We start from the raw sequence: 19,173 nt of genomic DNA, 5'->3' as shown, positions 1-19,173 counted from the left end.
CTGGCAATCTATTCTTCCAGTAATCACTGTAGGAAACGCTGATAACAGGGGAATAGTCAGTGACTTAAACACTCGAAGATCTCCTGGAAGGAAGGCTGATGTTTGTGAGCTGGGCAAGAGAAATCCAAGACCTACAGAAATGAGATTTGAATGCCGACAACTAAGCCAATATATTATATAGTGGAGTTTTTCTAAAGACCCTTAGGACAAATTTCTCTCAGGTCTTGGCAATAAGCAAAGCTGATTTCTGTCCAATAATTGTTTTTTAACTTTATGCACATTATGAATCTTGTAACTAATTTGACTTCCCTTTTGGGTCTGATGGTGGGGGAAATTAGGGCTAAATTAGTGGCTGGAAGAACTAATCTCTAGGTCCTTGGGGCACGTAAGTCTGGGTGCTAATCTAACCACTGTATTTACTCATCTCATCTTTATTTCCCTTTGTCTCATTCATTCAACCTTATTCCACCTCTTGTAGTCTTTGCATTTTTGTAAATCACCACGACACTTTCTGTTCTGAAATGGGCTGTGAAGACATAACGTGTAGGGATGGGTACAGTCGTGCTTGTCACGCTGCCTAGGTTCCAGGTAATGTTCCCATGAGTTCAGCCTCAACTCAGAATGGCCCCAAGACTCTTCTGTCCAAACTCTTTTCATGGTTATGGAAACCGAACCAGAGATTCTGCGATGTGACCAACAGAAAATAGTAACCAGGGAATGACTAGAACCAAAATGTATTCTTTAAGCAACCCTGGGACACTGACTGATACGCACATTGGAAAATTGACTAGATAATGATGTGTTGGTTAGCTTAGGACCCAAATTATTTCAGCACTAAAATCAAGACTGATGGTTTTTTGGATAACTTTGTGTCTGGGTGGGAGCAAGGACCTGATAGAAATCTAATAATGCTGTTTAGATACCGTGTCTAGCCAACGCTTCTGGCTCACCCAGCAAGTTACAGTGGTTGTGATACCTCAATTATACATGCTGGCATAAATAAGCCTTTAAAGGATATTTTGAAAAGGCATACAGTATATATGTTTTACTTTTAAAAGGAATTCTTTGTTGTAGATTTCCACCCCAAAAATAACTGTCTTAGTATTCTATGCATGAGTAGCTGCCCTCTGGAAAAAAAAAACACACACTGACTGATATTGATGGTGAGTTTAATAGTATAAATAGAATTTATGTTACATGTGAGAGTCAGTAAAAGTAGTATTTGGATAAATATATTGTTTTATTTGTATAAATTTAAATACGTCTATGTAACTAAAGCAAAACAATTTAAATATGTAGACATGGGCTCATACCATTTTATGTGTATATACCATTTATATAGGTACAGTTTACATGTCTATATCCCATCTCTATGTACATATGCCTATCCGTCTTTCTAAAAGCTAGCTTAAATTTCATTTCCTCTCCTCCTAGTCCCATGAATGATATTTTTATAGGGTTTGAGAGATCAGAAGTCTTTGTAGGAGATGGTAGAGGTGAAGAAATCTCCTGGGAAGTAGGTAGCAAAGGGACCCAGAATCAGACATTGATATTTTCAGACCATCTTTTCATCAGTACACTCGTTTATGTAAATCATGATGTTGAGATTAGGGTGACAGGGCCAGAGTTTGATAAAAACCTTCTCTTTCACCAGAAATTCAAAAGAATCAATGTTAATTCAGTGATGACTCTACATGAAAGAGGCATTTAAAGTAAGTGTTTAGATGAAAATGAAGGTTTTGGACCAGACTTTTCAGTGGCCCCAACACACATTCACTTGGCTCTTTTGACAGGTGCTTTTTAAAAAATTATACAGGAAATTATACAGAAGCCCAAGCCCAGGAGAAAAATTCTATACATTTCTTTTCTCTTCGAAGACCTATACTTGTAACTTAGAATATCTACTGTGTGGAATAGATCGATAAAATGTATACCGGTATCTAGCCACTAAAATAGTAGAAGGCCTATTTGTGAAGAAGAATGCCAAGGAAGTTTTCTCATCTTTGGTTCTGTACATAGAGCATTATAGAGACAGCAAAATAGTTCAGATTAAATAGCCGATTGTATGATGTCTTAGTTGAAGTGAATATTATTGCCATATTCCAATGAAGTGGGCAAGTTGTAAAATGACATGCCCAAAGTTACACAATGAAAGGGCAAGAATGAGCTCACTCAATATTTTCCTTAACAGCTGTTGTTCATGTAGGGTGTGTGGGCCCTGGAAATACAGGGATATGTAGGCTTCTATCTATGATGAACACCAGAATGGCAAAGGACCAGGAATTCTCTCTATATTCACGATGGTTGTCTTAGAAAATTTATTCTTCCCGATCCTGATTGTTTCAGATAAAAGGCAATTAAAATTATTGTATCATCAGCTACATTACAAAGTTATAATAGGGAAATATGAGCATATTTCATGTAGTCAGAGGGGTGGATGGATGGCTAATTAGATATAGATACAGGTGTACAAATTGTAAATCTCTGAAACATCAGCCTTCTATCATGTTAAAGACATGCTGTAACTTCATGTCAACTATGCTTTTTGATATATTATGTTCTATTTAGCATTTTTTTAAAGATTTTATTTATTTGAGAGAGAGAGAGCACAAGCAGGGGGGAAGGGCAGAGAGGGAAAAGCAGACTCCCCACTGAGCAAGTTCCCTGATGCGGGGCTCCATCCCAGTACCCCAGGATCATGACCTGAGCTGAAGGAAGACCCCTAACTGACTGAGCCACCCAGGTGCCCCCTATTTAGCATTTCTCTGAATGTAACATTGTATATGAATACCTTCGAGTTTAAGTGATTATATTGTTTTTTAAACAAAGAGCCAGTATTTTAGGAAACACAGTTGTCCATCCTTCTTAGAACTTGGTGACTTGTGTACGTGACTGAAATAGCTAAAAAAGAGTGAGAGTTTTAAAGGACACTTCCTTTCTCCACAACATTCAAAAAGTCCACAGAGTAGGTTTTTCTTTGTACCATCAAACTGAATTACTAAACATGTAAATGGGAAAATAGTTACTGATTTTTATCCCCATCTGACAGAATAATGAGAAACTGTTTTTTCCAAATGGAAATTTATTTTTGAAACATTGTGTAGTGAGTAACAATGCATTTTAACTGAAAATTTCTAATTCATATTCCTCATACAGTAACGTAATATTTGTTAAGGAAAAACAGGTGTTTGGATAAAGAAATTGGGAAAGCAGTGAATGTGTTGATAATTTCCCAAACCATAGACAAAGTTCAAATCTTCCATACATGTGCTTAACTTATCATAAACTTAAAGTAGATTGCAGTTAAAAAAACAAAAAAACAAAAACCTCTCTAAAAAGGAAAGATGATAATAAGGATCGAGGTCCACAAATGCAAAAGCAAGAGAGAGAAAAGTAAAACGAAGGCATTCATGGTATCGTTTGAGAAGGGGGAGAAACTATCGATAAAAATAGAGGTCCTCAATATTATTTTGAACCGATCCCTCAGCCTATTGCTGTGTTCTTTGCAGGCACCAGCGGGCATCTGCCCTGAGAATAGATTATGAGCACTTTCTGCCTATTTTACGAATTGATTGAGGTGGTATACAGAAGCTCCACTTACGGGACAGAGTACAGAAAGTGGAGAACAAGAGAAAAAGCCAAACTCATGACATAAAAGAAAATGTCTTCCCTCAAGCATTAATACTCTTTTTTTTTTCCCGGCTCTATGATACACAAATGCAATTAATGATATTTTAATAGTGGCCACCATTACCATTTGGAAGAACCATTTACGGTCAATAACATGTTTTAACCTCCCTGTTAACAATGTAGTCTAAAAAAAACAAAAACAAACAAAAAAAACAATCCAAAAGCTCCAATGTAGTCTAATAACACGAATGACATCTCACATGTAAAAGTCAAGGCAAACTTTTTTTCTGGATTTAAAAATTTGATGCTTTTGGCTAACCTACAGTTATGATTCTATGATAACTCTCAGAGTCTATAATTAATGAAAATGAGAAGCCTGGGCCAAAGGTTAGCATCTGTGAGCTGATGGCCATAGAGTCACAAATGTTCTGTCACCTTAACTTTGTTTTCGTTCTTCCTGCCCTTCCTGCCCATGACACCTTCTGAAGTCCGCAGGTTTAGCAATAACAGAATTCTATTAGTTTGTTCTCATCTTAACCAGCTGGGATCTCCTGTTCCTTCTTTCTGATCGGAAGCCGGTACTAAGAAAAATAATCACTATGCCTATCTAGGAAAAATAATCACCAATTCCTTTATAAGCATTTATATAGAAATATTTATATCAAGTATTAAGTTTAAACTACTTAGGCATCTCCCCTGGGTTCCACAATTTTAATCCTGAGTCAGAGTGTTCCAGAATAGTGGAAGTCCTATCAAACTAACTGATTCAGTCCAGATTTACGTATTTAGTCGGTACCACTCTTGCTACTCTGTATACTTAACCTCAAAACATACTGACCAAATGTTTGGTTTGGTTGCTCTGTGTAAATACTGCTTAGCTTTATACTATCTCCATTCCCTTAGGGACAGGTGAACTTCGTGATTGTTTTTACTGAAACGGTCAACTGGAAATGGCTGAAATGTGTCCGCTAAGTAGTAGCTTGTGATATTTTGATATTTCCTTGTAAAAAGTGAACCTTAAAATAGAGTAACATCTCATATTATCGAGACATTAGTCTTCTGCCGACTTCAGATCTCTCCAGCCATGCTCAGATCTCAATAGCGATCCCAAAAAGCTTCTGTGACTCTCCAGACTTTAGTTTGAAGCCACATGCCTGATCCCTATCTTGGGTTTAATAATTTTTCAATAACAAGCAAAACAAACAAAGACACAGACTTTCTCACCAGGAAATTAGAAATAAACTGGAAGATAAATTTTAGAGGCAAAGTGACAAAATTAGTTAAATACCACAGCCTGAAATGGGAGAAAGAGAGAAAAACAGATAAAGCTCTTTGCACAGAGACCATCATTGGATGCTAGGTGAGACGACCCTCAGACATTAGGGAAATAACATAGTGATCTCTGAACAAGTTAGAAAATATATGCACAATCTAACTTCTATCCGAAATATGTTATACTGAAAACAATGCTTTGGTGCTTTAAGGAGTAAGCTCTGGATTCAGTGGTATAGGTCATTTCTTTGTCAAAATTTTCTAAGTGTACAAACCACCTTGGGATCTTGTGAGAACGTGGATTTTTGGTTAGTAGACCTGGGGGTGTGAGCAAGACTGTATTTTCTAACAAGCTAATGTTAGAATGCCATATTTCTTTCCAGTTAATGCTGGTAGTTTTTCCAGCAAGGATTTAGAAGGCATTGATTTCCAATAATGTCAGATAAATGAGATGTTCCTGCATTTGATCTCAAGCACTTTTTGAAACCTGAAATTAAAACATACTAGCTATATAAGTTGGCAAGTTCATGTTACATACAATTCATTCACTTTGGAAATAAGTAAGCAGCATTATAATCAACTATTTTTAAACTATGAAACGTGAGAGAGAAATTAATAGTGTATTATTCAGTCTCTTTCAACCCTATAATAAGCATGCATGAGAATTTTATTGAAATCTGAACTTGGTCAATACCTCAAAATTTGAGGTGAACTCTATGTCATACGAAGTCCTATTCAATACAATTCTGAATTTTCTCTTTAAATTATATTGTGTCATCCTTTTACCATCTGGAGAGTATGTAACACACAAGCCAAGTTTCTTGGTTTGGTTTTTTTTTTTTTTTTTTGAAAAGTATACTTGGTTTTCACTTCTCTTAATGATGAAACACTGTGCTTTGTTCAGTAGTGAAAAAGCAAGACTGTGTTCTTTGATTAAAAAAAAAAAATGCCCAAGCAATCATTTCCTGGTTCTGCACTTTATGCACATAAATATTATGGGTATTAAAATAGTCCATAAAGAAGCTAGACCTGGGAGAAGTGATATAATACACTCGAAGCTATGCATTTATACCCTTTGTAGGCATTTCACCTATTATATAAATTCTCGACCCTGCCAGATTCCTTTACACCGAGTTTATAAAATATCCGTGACCAATGACATTAATGTGAGACTTCTCTTACTACATCTTCTATACTGAAGTCGTGGTTCTAGATGCATTATTGCCTATTTGATCCTTTCCCGCCTCAGTAAGCTTTTGCTGAGGGTGAGATTTCTGTGATGCTCCAGATAATTATTTACCTTCAGATGGCGAAACTAAATCACCTACTATGTTCATGAAGTGTGTGCACGAAGGGGTCGGTGTGGGGAGACACCAGGGAAAGTTGCGAATGATATTTATAAAAGGAGATACGATTTCAAGTGTTCTTTAAAAGATCAACAGATGCATATGTAAAAATCTGAAACACTGTATATCAGACCATAAGGAAAAGAGGCTCATGATTCTAAGTAATTTACAGAAGATTCTCATGTTCGCTATCACTTTGTAATTCTACCTTTCCTTTAAAAAAATCAGGATGGTATAGACACCAACTGTATAACCCATTACCTGTAAAAATGTTCTAATTTTTCCCATTTTTTTTCATGAAAAGTAAATTCATTACATGTACCAAAAAAAAGGTCTGCGAAGCTAGAGATGAAGCATAATCTAGGTTAATCGATAAAATATAAATGATTACTTAGTAAATTATTTCTCATTTATTAAAATGAAAAAAAAAAGTGCAAGACCCAACAAAACAGCTAAGTTTAAACAATATGTTATTCAGGGAATTGAGTCTGTCCAAAAAGATTTTCTGGGAAGAACAATTGATACAAAGGCAAGTGCAAATTTGTCTCTTTTTAAAGCACATCGTTCAAAGTTTCAGCTTGTGTGCATGATATAAATCCCATACATCGTTTTCTCAGTGACAATAAAAAGCGCAGTTTATTAAAACTGAAGTAAAAACCAAAATAACTTTTTTTAAAAAATCGGTCACAGTTTTGTCATTGGTATATGGAGGTTGTTCCAGGGGCCCATCCAAAGTTCCTCGTCGTCTGAGTGCGTGTGGTCACTATGGAATTCCGGAGTCCCCTTGATGTTCTTACTGTCAACCATGGACTCCTGTTCAACTGTGCTTTTCAGCCTGGGCCCCAATGTCTTCCCTGCGGTACCGTCAGGCCCCACAGGGCAAGGGGCAAAGGTAACCAGAGTCGGTCTCGTGTTCATCTTCTCGGTAGAGAAGGGCCCCTTCGATAACGTGTTCAGGGGGACATTCTCCTCGTGTGTCACTGCCAACTTGTCGAGTTTCTTAAAGTGCCTCCCCAGTCGTACTGGGGAAGTCGCTTTTAAGGTATCAGGGAGGCAGGCACGGCGGGTTCTCACCACGGACCCGTTCTGGGCAATGTATATGTTGCCGTTGATGTTGCTGTGGGTGCCGGGATGCTGAAGACGGTTTCTCTGACATTCCGGAGCACTGTCTTCTCCAGTGGAGCTCGTTTCATACTCACGATCCACAACTAACTTGATCATTGTTTTTCTCGCCCACTGCCAAAAAACAAAAAACAAAAAACGAGTCACTGTCAAAGGAATGAAAGGGGCAATGATGACAGGGTCTGTGAAATTCAGAAATGTTGATAGAAAGCCATAGAACGTTAAAGAACTCAAAAGAGGTAGAGAGAAGAAACTCTTTCTTAACGTCCCATTCTTTCCTACCAACTGCCCACTAGCCTAGAGCTTAACTTCTGAAGAAGGTGTTGCTCAGTTCAGAAGTGGACACGGCAGGAGGCATTTGTATTCTTTTAGATCAAATTACTGCTCTACGTGAAAAAGAAAAGTGTATTATTTAGGTAAGGATTTGATCCACGACAGTTGCTCTACTCTTCTGGGAAGTTAAACTGAAGGGAACACACAGTATTAGTATATTCTGTTCATACTAATACTTCCTTTTCCCAAATTTTAAAGATATTTTTTAACACACATTCTAATTCCTAATTAATACTCCGTTATTAGCCAAACTTTTTGTAACCCTTTTGTATTCACTTAAAGTATCCAGGTTTTCTGGATCATTTTATTTAAATGTATGTGAACTTGAAAGAAAATCTCTTCCCATTCTGAATCATTGATTCGGTAATACACAAAAATGAAAACAAATGATTTATAAACTTTCCTCTAGTAAGCGACTGGAACACAACGGACATTTCTTTTACCAATCCACATGAGAAATGGCAAAGAGTAAAGGTTAACCAATACTAGGTTACGCTCAAAATAGTATCACATTTTTACAAGATGTGAACTACCAATGTGTTGCACTAAGTAAACCATGCTATTTGGTTTCCAGATATGTTTCAAACTTGCTATGTTTACTTACCCAAAAAAAAGTTTTACAAAAATTCAATTTTTTTCTAAGTGTACTTTAATCCATATCCACAATGGAAAAGAAATGGTATAAGTTTTTAAAATTCATTTCATTTATCTCCTAATATTTGAAATGGCCAGCTACAAACCCATTTGAACATGTTCGTGGTATTTTTTACAATACTTTTGCCAAGTGAAATGTACATATATGTAAAAGTAGACTTTTGGACATCTCATTTGTTGGCAGTTTTGTCCTAAGGATTTGTCTATTGTCTATGGATGAAATAAAAAACCCCACATGTATTCCTAAAATCCACTCCACTGGCCAGGGCATCAGTGGTCACGCATAATGCCATAGTGCATTCATAGAACCCCCCCTAGATACTATTGATTCATGGCTTGTCTTCAGAATGGCTAATAGAGGAAGATTAGTCAGTCTGACCCTAATGCACGCTGATGTACAAGTCTACTTGTAGCGCTCGTGCGCTCCCTCTCTTGGCATGCTTCCAGTCCTAGGTTAGCTAGAGGTCACGACCACGTTCCTCCCTTGGAGCGTCATTTCAGAGAGCACAGAGAAAGCACGGCACACAAGAGCACTCGTCAAGGCAAACTCCCACCTCCTGAGTCCTGTCTCAGAGTGCTGTGTTGTCGCCCTCGGAGTCGGCTCCCGGGGGCTGCTCCCAGAGTGCACGTTTGCTGGTGGCCTGCTTGGGCACCTGGAAGCCCCAGGGCCCTCCGGACTGGCTCTCGCTGCTGCTGCTGACACTGCTGCCCGGCTCGGACTCCTCCTCGCTGTCCACACCTGCCTCCACCGAAGCCGACTCTGCACTGCCCTCCTCCTCGGGGACCTCAGGGCCTGCGGGCTCCTCCTCAGGGCCCAGCTCACTCTCCTCTCCTGCTTCCTCCTCCTCCACCCTTGGCTCTTCCTCCAGCAACTCAGGGGGCTCCTCTTTTCTCCCCTTGAGTGCCTTGACCTCTTCAACGACAGGCCTTCTTCTGGCCAGAAAGATGTTTTTCCGGGCCTTCTCCCCTTCGGACTCCGTCGACTCTGATTCTTCTGAAGACTCAGGAGTCGAGCTCTCTTCCTCCTCAGAAGGTGTCTCTGACTCTGACTCCTCTTCCGTGGTCTCTGACTCGCTGAACTCGGACTCCTCCTCGCTGTACTCTGTGTAGTCGCTGGAGGACTCTTCCTCGGACTCCACCGTGCTTTCTGTGGCTTCATCTTGGTCCAGAGTGAGCTTCAGATAATCTTTATCTGCCTCCTCGAGGCGTCTCGGCCACTCTTCCCCCTCAAGATCAGCGAGGCCCCTTCTGTCAGCGAGCCCTCTAACTTTCTTGAAAATCATTGGGAAGATCCTGGCTCTCTTCCACGTTGTGTACGTGGGCTCTCCTGGAGGGGGCTTCTCAACGGTGACAACTACTTCTTCCTCCTCACTAGGCTCTCTAACTTCAACTTTTGGTTTTCTAATTTTTTTTGCCTCTTCCTGAAAATCACGAAAATGCAATTGAACCGTCAGCTGAGGGATGGTTATGGTGTGACCTTGTCCCACACAAGTCAAGCAGGGATATAACTAGTTTCAGAGAATAAGAAGCAGGGTTATAACTAGTTTCAGAGAATAAGAACCCAGTTGTCCATGGTTCATCCCCACTGCACACAGATGGAAAGTGATCACAAGCAAGTATTTTATTTTGGCTTGTACTTTATAATACTAAAATCTAAGGCTTTCTAATGTTTTTTCTCATTGAGTTATTTTACATCTTAGATCAAAGGAGAAAGAAGTAATGATCACCTCTCCTCTTTCCCTCCCTACACTTTAATAGTTTTATGTGTTTTCCTTAACAAAATTTATGATACTTTATCTGTTTATGGGATAGTTGACTATTAATTTTGAACAGGGTAAAGCTACAGTGACATTTTTGTTTTTGTTTTGCATAAACGTTCCAAATAAATATTACAGGCAAAGTATATAAATGACTCATGTTAATTAAAACATACATGACAGAATTCCATTAAGCATCTTGCTGGTAATATATTGCTTCTGGTAACTGTACTTTTCCATGATTTTTAGGTATGCTGGACAATGTGGGAGCCAAAGTAACCACTGTTTTGCAAAATAATGGTTATGTATTTGATTATAATGTTAACTTTATGGAGCAACATTTAGGATTTTAGAAAATATAAACTTTATTGTGGCTTTATTTCAGGCGCTTAACATTTTATAGAAGGAAATAAACTTGCACAACAATTAATTTCCTTCTATAAACAAGGCAATGAAATGGTCCATGTCATTAAATTTATATGGAAAACGAGTACTAAGTGAATAGGATTTCTGATTTTTGAAATTTTTTTCAGCCTGCTATTCAAATAGGGTTAAACAGTATGGCATTACCTCTTCCTCCTCGTACTCCTCCTCGGCTTCACCAACTACCTCACCATACTCCTCTGGTCCAGCCGGTGGTAACAGACGGCGACGGCTTCCATACTGAGGCATCTCATACCTGAAACAGAAACTCACAGCCTTCAACATGTTTCCATGGGGTACTGGTAACCATGACTGATCTGTTTTCTTCTTGTCCTCATCATTCAATCAACAGATATTTATACAGCACCTATTGTGCTCCTTGTCAACTAGTTACAAAACCATAGAGTAAGAACCAAAACCTGATGGCCAATGGTTTTTACCATGATGATATCCTAGAATAACAGTAAAAAGAGTCAGGTTATTTCAGATTTAAGTTTTGGGAGAGACTGGTGTTTAGAGAAAGGCACATTGTTCCTTAATTTAGTTGAAGAATTTAGAACAGGAGACAGGTTCTTTGTAAAATGAATAGCTCATTCAGGACATAACGTCTCTATCTTTACAGTGAAGATCTGCTTCAAACATGGTCTGGAATGCTGTATACATTCCTCTTCTGTATTTTTAGAAAGCAGTTAACATGTGCGTAGAGTAACTTGAAATAATTATTACTGAATTCTAAAGTATGTTTTCTTCTTAATTTCTGTTGGGCAAATCTTGAGGCTGACTACTTAGATAAAATGTTAAACATCTCATATGCGAGAAATGGTGAATTCAGGAATTGAGCAAATATGTTTGACTTCTATTTCTCATTTAAATAATTTTGCATCATTTTACTGCATCGTTAGAGTTTTAGTCAATATCAACATAGAACATCAAACCAGAACTGAATATAGAAAAATGCACAAAACTTGATTGAAACTAAAAGTAGATACGTAATTCCTTTTCAAAGATGAAACTGATGAAGTGACATTTGTAACACAAATGCTAGTAGTAATATTCGATAGCTCATTATTCATAAAAAATACTGATACTGGATTAAAAAAATCTGAAGATGTACCCATGCTCATAACTGTAATAATCTTGTCCGTATTCCTGGCCAGGATCAATTCCAGACTCCATGGATAACTCCTATTGTTCAGAAAGAGAAATTGCATTTGAAAATAGATTCTTATCACATTTTAGATCAAATGAATTCAGATTTATTTCCAGACCTAGAATCCCATGACTCCCAGAACACTCCTGCCAAAAAACTTGAATTACACATGTTAGTCAAACATAATCAAAACTTCTTTCTCTGGCTATAAAACTGACACAAAATAAAGTTATGTCGTTAGAACTGACGGTAAAAAAGGTACTTTTTTTTAACAGTGAATCTGTTAGAGTGCAGATGAGTGTAACACTTGTTCTTGGGTAACTTTCAAAACTATCAGTAGACACTTCATACTTTAACTTGTATTATTAATAGACTTTAGCCTTGAGGAAATGATAAAGTTACCTTCCTGATAACAGCTTCACAGCACCCCGAGCACTTCTATTCGTTACATTTATTTTTATGAAAGGATCTCCTGATAATCATTTATACATTAATTAAATATGACATTAATGTGTGATACCTCTCAAGGATGTTTACATTTTAAAACATACTGCTAATTCTGGATTTAATTATTGAAAAAAAAATTGTCAGGGCAGTAGCCCTTTCAAGGTTTCCAGTTCTAAACACTACTGATTTTGTCACTTTGCTCTTATAGAAAGATGTTTTTCTGGGGGGAGGGGATACATATTATATATATATAACTAGTTTTAAATAACTATTAAACTCAATTTCATTACATTTCCAATAATATTTCAACATTTCAAGTAGGCTGAACTGCAAAAGTTAACCAAATGAACTGTGCAATGAAGTAAGAAAAGGAAGGGAGGAAAAAGTATTGGTACCCACAGGAAAATGGGTGGGTATTTACCCCTAAGGTCATCTCTTATTTATATAAGAATTTTGTTGGTCCAGATCTAGTAATAAGTCAGAGGAAAAAAATGTCATTAGAAAGTATGGAATTCACAGCCTTCGTGGTGGATATGGACAATGACCCTCACTTGTGCTTTGTCACTTAAAAATTGAATTTAGTTGCTCAAATTTTAATCAGAAAATGCAATAAAAAATCTGTACTTGGGTTTCTCTTGAAAAATAACAAGATGGCAACACTGGACTCCATTTGTATGTCATGAATTTAGTTGCTGGCACTACTCCTGGTAGTGATCGTGTTCTAGTTACTGCTTGTCTTCTACCATACCATTTACACCCTACCCATCACCACGGTCATGTCTCCCATGTGCTCCTGTCTCGCATCTAATAACCTCCATTCACATCCACTATTTCCTTCGATGCTTCATGTTACTACTCTCTGGTGACTTTGCAGCTCACGAATTACTTTGGCAAAGGTGTCCAGTTTCAGTGGTAAAACTGCTTCAGTTTACCCACCAGAATGGCTACAACAAACAAACAGAAGGATCAGCAGTACCATGTTTCAGCAGGGACACGGAGCAACTGGACCTCTCAGACACTTGTAGAGACATTATAAATCCACCAAATCCTTTGGAAAATGGCACAAAGCAAAAGGCAAATATATGCATATCCATTCACAAAAATTCAGTACAGATCCATTTATATGCTAAACAAATGTGTACAATTGTGCACCAAAATAATATATCATTTGTAACAGCCAGAAATTGGAACCAAGGTACAAGTCAATAAGATACATACTACTGCATCACCCAATAACAAAAATGACTCTCCCAAACCGGACAATGAGCAAAAGTCAGGTGCAAATGGAACATATGATTCTTTTGCATCCTATTTATATAAACTTTGAAAACAGCTACACTAATGTGTGTCTTAGAAGCAGGTGAAAAGTTTTCAGTCAATGATAAGCATACCTTGGATAAACCTCATTGGCTCCAGGACAAACAGAAACTAAAAGAATTTGCAATCACCAAACCAGCCATACAAAAAATATTGAAAGGGGTCCTCTAGGCAAAGAGAGACCCCAAAAGGAACATAGGCCAAAAAGGAACAGAGACAATATACAGTCACCTTACAGGCAAGACAATGACACTAAATTCATATCTTTCAATAGTTGCCCTGAATGTAAATGGGCTAAATGCCCCAATCAAAAGACACAGAGTATCAGATTGGATAAAAAAGCAAGACCCATCGATATGCTGTCTGCAAGAGACTCACCTTAAAGTGAGGGGGTGGAAAACCATTTATCACACTAACAGGCATCAAAAGAAAGCTGGGATGGCAATCATATCAGACAAATTAGATTTCAAACCAAAGACTGTAATAAAAGATGAGGAAGGACACTATATCATACTTAAAGGGTCTGTCCAAAAAGAAGATCTAACAACTGTAAATATTTATGCCCCTAACATGGGAACCAATTATATAAGCCAATTAATAACAAAATCAAAGAAACACATTGACAATAATACAATAATACTAGGGGACTTTAACACCCCCCCTCACTGAAATGGACAGATCATCTAAGCAAAAGATCAACAAGGAAATAAGGGCTTTAAATGAGATACCGGACCATATGGACTTCACAGATATGGTCAGAACATTCCATCCCAAAGCTACAGAATTCACATTCTTCTCCAGTGCACATGGAACGTTCTCCAGAAGAGATCACATCCTGGGTCACAAATCAGGTCTCAACTGGTACCAAAAGATTGTGATCATTCCCTGCATATTTTTGGACCACGATGCTTTGAAACTCAAACTCAATCACAAGACGAAATCTGGAAAGAACTCAAATGCATGGAGGCTAAAGAGCATCCTACTTAAGAATGAATGGGTAAACCGAGATATTAAAGCAGAATTTAAAAAATTCATAGAAACAAATGAAAATGAAAACACAACTGTTCAAATTGTTGGGATGCAGCAAAGCCGGTCCTAGGTATATAGCAATACAAGCCTTTCTTAAGAAACAAGAAAGGTCTCAAATATACAACCTAACCTTACACTTAAAGAAGCTGGAGAAAGAACAGCAAATGAAGCTGAAACCAAGCAGGAGAAGAGAAATAATAAAGATCAGAGCAGAAATCAATGAAGACTGGTATCCAAGATCTACAAAGAACTTCTCAAACTCAATACATGAGAAACAAATAAATCATAAAATGGGCAGAAGATATGAACAGACACTTTTCCAATGATGACATACAAACAGCTAACAGACGCATGAAAAAATGTTCAAAATCATTAGCCATCAGGGAAATTCAAATCAAAACCACATTAAGATACCACCTTACACAAGTTAGAATGGCAAAAATTGACAAGGCAAGAAACAACAGTTGCTGGAGAGGATGTGGAGAAAGGGGATCCCTCCTACATTGTTGGTGGGAATGCAAGCTGGTACAGTCACCTTGGAAAACAATGTGGAAGTCCATAAAAAGTGAAAAATTGAGCTACCCTATGATCCAGCCATTGCACTACTGGGTATTTACCCCAAAGATACAGACGTAGTGAAGAGAAGGGCCATATGCACCCTAATGTTCATAGCAGCATTGTCCACAATAGCTAAATCGTGGAAGGAGCCGAGATGCCCTTCAACAGATGACTGGATTAAGAGTTGTGGTCCATATATACAATGGAATATTACTCAGCTATCAGAAAGAACAAGTTCTCAACATTTGCTGCAACTTGGACGGCACTGGACGAGATAATGCTAAGTGAAATAAGTCAAGCAGAGAAAGACAATTATCATATGATTTCTCTCATCTATGGAACATAAGAATTAGGAAGATCGGTAGGGGAAGAAAGGGATAAAGAAAGGGGGGGTGATCAGAAAGGGGAATGAAGCATGAGAGACTATGGACTCTGAGAAACAACCTGAGGGCTTCAGAGGGGAGGGGGTGGGGGAATGGGATAGACTGGTGATGGGTAGTAAGGAGGGCATGTATTGCATGGTGCACTGGGTGTTATACGCAACTAATGAATCATCAAACTTTACTTCAAAAACCAGGGATGTACTGAATGGTGACTAACACAATAAAAAAACATTAAAAAAAAGAAATCAATGAAATAGAAACCAAAAAAACAGTAGATAGATCAACGAAACTAGGATCTGGTTCTCTGAAAGAATTAACAAGATTAATCGGCCAGACTTATCAAACAGAAAAGAGAAAGGACCCAAATAAGTAAAATCATGAATGAAAGAGAAGAGATCATAACCAACACAGAAGAAATACAAACAATTATAAGAACATATTATGAGCATCTAGATGCCAACAAATTAGACAATCTGGAAGAAATTGATGCATTCCTAGCGACATAGAAACTACCAAAACTGAACCAGGAAGAAATAGAAAGCCTGAACAGATCCATAACCAGTAAGGAAATTGAAGCAGTCATCAAAAATCTCCCAACAAACAAGAGCCCAGGGCCTATGGCTTCCCAGGGGAATCCTACCAAACATTTAAAGAAGAATTAATACCTGTTCTTCTGAAACTGTTCCAAAACACAGAAATGGGAGGAAAACTTCCAAACTCATTTTATGAGGCCAGCATTACCTTGAACCCCAAACCAGACAGAGACCCCACGAAAAAGGAGAATTACAGACAAATATCCCTGATGAACATGGATGCAAAAATTCTCACCAAAATACCAGCCAGTAGGATCCAACAGTACATTAAAAGGATTGTTCACCACGACCAAGTGAGATTTATTCGTGGGCTGCAAGGTTGGTTCAACATCTGCAAATCAATGTGATACACTACATTAATAAAAGAAAGGACAAGAACCATATGATAATCTCCATAGAGGCAGAAAAAGCATTTGACAAAGTACAGCATCCTTTCTTGATTAAAACTCTTCAGAGTGTAGGCATAGAGGGAACATACCTCAATATCAGAAAAGCCATCTATGAAAAACCCACAGCGAATATCATTCTCAATGGGGAAAAACTGAGAGCTTTTCCCCTAAGGTCAGGAACACAGCAGGGATGTGCACTCTCACCACTGCTGTTCAACATAGTACTAGAAGTCCTAGCCTCAGCAATCAGACAACAAAAAGAAATAAAAGCCATCTGAATTGTTGAAGATGAAGTCAAACTCTCACTCTTTGCAGGTGATGATATGGTACTTCATGTGGAAAACCGAAAGACTCTACCCCGAAACTGCTAGAACTCATACAGGAATTCAGTAAAGTGGCAGGATATAAAATCAGTGCACACCAATCAGTTGCATTTCTATACACCAACCACGAGACAGAAGAAAGAGAAATTAAGCTGTCTATCCCAGTTACAATTGCACCAAAAACCATAAGATACCTAGGAATAAATCTAACCAAAGAGGCAAAGGACCTGTACTCAGAAAACTGTAGAACACTCATGAAAGAAATTGAGGAAGACACAAAGAAATGGAAAAACGTTCCATCCTCATGGACTAGAAGAACAAATATTGTGAAAATGTCTATGCTACCCAGAGCAATCTATACATTCAATGCAATCCCTATCAAAATACCATCAACTTTTTCCACAGAAATGGAACAAATCATCCTAAAATTTGTATGGAACCAGAAAAGACCCCGAATAGCCAGAGGAATCTTGAAAAAGAAAACCAAAGCTGGTGGCATCATAATTCCGGACTTCAAACTCTAATGCAAAGCTGTAATCATCAAGACAGTGTGGTACTGGCACAAAAAGAAACACACAGATCAATGGAACAGAATAGAGATCCCAGCAATGGACCGTCAACTCTGTGGTCAACTAATCTTTGACAAAGCAGGAAAAGAATATCCAGTGGAAAAAAGGCAGTCTCTTCAACAAATTGTGTTGGGAAAATTGGACAGCCACATGCAGGAGAATGAAACAGGACCATTTTCTTACACCATAAACAAAAACAGACTCAAAATGGTTGAAAGACCTAAATGTGAGACAGGAATCCATCAAAATCTTGAGGAGAACACAGGCAGCAAGCTCTTCGACCTCGGCTGCAGCAACTTCTTCCTGGACATATCACAAAGGCAAGGGAAGCAAGGGCAAAAACGTACTATTGGGACTTCACCAAGATAAAAAGGTTTTGCACAGCAAAGGAAACAGTCAACAAAACCAAAAGACAACCGACAGAATAGGAGAAGATATTTGCAAATGATATATCAGATAAAGGGCTAATATCCAAAATCCATAAAGAATTTATCAATCTCAACACCCAAAGAATAAATAATCAACTCAAGAAATGGGCAGAAGAGACATGATCAGACATTTCTGCCAGGAAGACATCCAAATGGCCAACAGACACATGAAATGATACTCAACGTCACTTGGCATCAGGGAAATGCAAATCAAAACCACAATGAGATACCACCTCACACCAGTCAGAATGGCTAAAATCAATAAGTGAGGAAATAACAGATGTTGGTGAGGATGTGGAGAAAGGGGATCCCTCCTACATTGTTGGTGTGGATACAAGATGGTGCAGCCACTCTGGAAAACAGTATGGAGTTTCCTCAAAAAGTTGAAAATAGAGCTATGCTGCAACCTAGGAATTACACTACTAGGTAGTTACCCCAAACATACAAATGTAGTGATTTGAAGGGGCATGTGCACCCCAATGTTTATAGCAGCAATGTCCAAAATAGCCAAACTCTGGAAAGAGCCCAGATGTCCATCAACTGGTAAATGGATAAAGAAGAAGTGGTATGTATGTTCAATGGAATATTATGCAGCCATCAAAAAATGAAATCTTACCATTTGCAATGATGTGGATGGAGCTAGAGGGTATTATGCTAAGAGAAGTCAATGAGAGAAAGACAATTATCATATGATTTCACTGATTTGTGGAATTAGAGAAACAAGGCAGAGGATCATGGGGGAAGAAAGGAAAAAATGAAACAAGAAGAAACCAGAGAGGGAGACAAAGCATAACAGACTCTTAATATCAGGAAACAAACTGAGGGTTGATGGAGAGGACGGGACAGGGGGGTACGTGGTGGCTGGGTGATGGACATTGGGGAGGGTATGTGTTGTGGTGAGCACTGTGTGTTATGTAAGAGTGATGGATCATAGACCTGTACCCCTGAAACAAATAATACATTATATGAATAATAAAAAAAATTAGATAAAAAAAAGTCAATGGAAAAAAAAGGAAGAAACAAGAAAAAAAAAAGAAACCTCATTGGCTTGGATATTGCTACGGTGCAGTAAAAGTCTACATTTAGAAGAAAATCCTGCCATTTGTGACAGCATGGGTGGAATATCATGTTGTATTAAATAAGAGAAGCCAGACACAGAGGAAAAATAGTGGATGGTATCAATTATACATGGAAGACCCAAATAAATAAATAAATAAATAAATAAATAAATAAATAAATAAATCGAACTCACAGAAATGGAGATTAGAAAAGTAGTTGTGAGGGCCTGAGAGTGGGGCAAGTAGGGAGAGGTTGGTAAAAGGGTACAATCTTTAAGATGAGAACGTTTTGAGGACTGAATGTGTAACATGGTGACTGCAATTGATACCATTGAATATGTACCTGAAATCTGGTAGGGAGGGAGGGAGGAATAATGAAAAGTAAGAAAGGA

At 38.1% G+C, this 19,173-nt stretch overlaps 1 protein-coding gene across 6 annotated transcripts in view; it reads right to left on the bottom strand.

The window, feature by feature from the left end:
* Nucleotides 1-6,714: 6,714 nt before the first annotated feature.
* Nucleotides 6,715-19,173, bottom strand: part of PCDH15 (protocadherin related 15) — a 768,547-nt gene continuing 756,088 nt past the window's right edge. For 3 of the 6 annotated variants that reach the window (XM_040624601.1, XM_040624600.1, XM_040624599.1), the window contains 2 exons: nt 10,685-10,793; nt 6,715-7,484 (listed from right to left, as the gene is read on the bottom strand). In XM_040624601.1, coding sequence (XP_040480535.1) covers nt 6,933-7,484; nt 10,685-10,793 — 661 coding nt within the window. In that variant the 3' untranslated portion in view covers nt 6,715-6,932. Of the gene's footprint in view, nt 7,485-8,926; nt 9,779-10,684; nt 10,794-11,651; nt 11,723-19,173 lie in introns of those variants that run through there. The other 3 variants (XM_008689578.2, XM_040624596.1, XM_040624598.1) reach the window with 2 other exon arrangements.

The sequence above is a fragment of the Ursus maritimus genome, unplaced genomic scaffold, assembly GCF_017311325.1.
Source record: "Ursus maritimus isolate PB19 unplaced genomic scaffold, ASM1731132v1 scaffold_7, whole genome shotgun sequence".
Taxonomy (NCBI): Eukaryota; Metazoa; Chordata; class Mammalia; order Carnivora; family Ursidae; genus Ursus; species Ursus maritimus.
The sequence above is the reverse complement of the archived record's forward strand: the minus strand, read 5'-3'. Positions and strand labels throughout refer to the sequence as shown.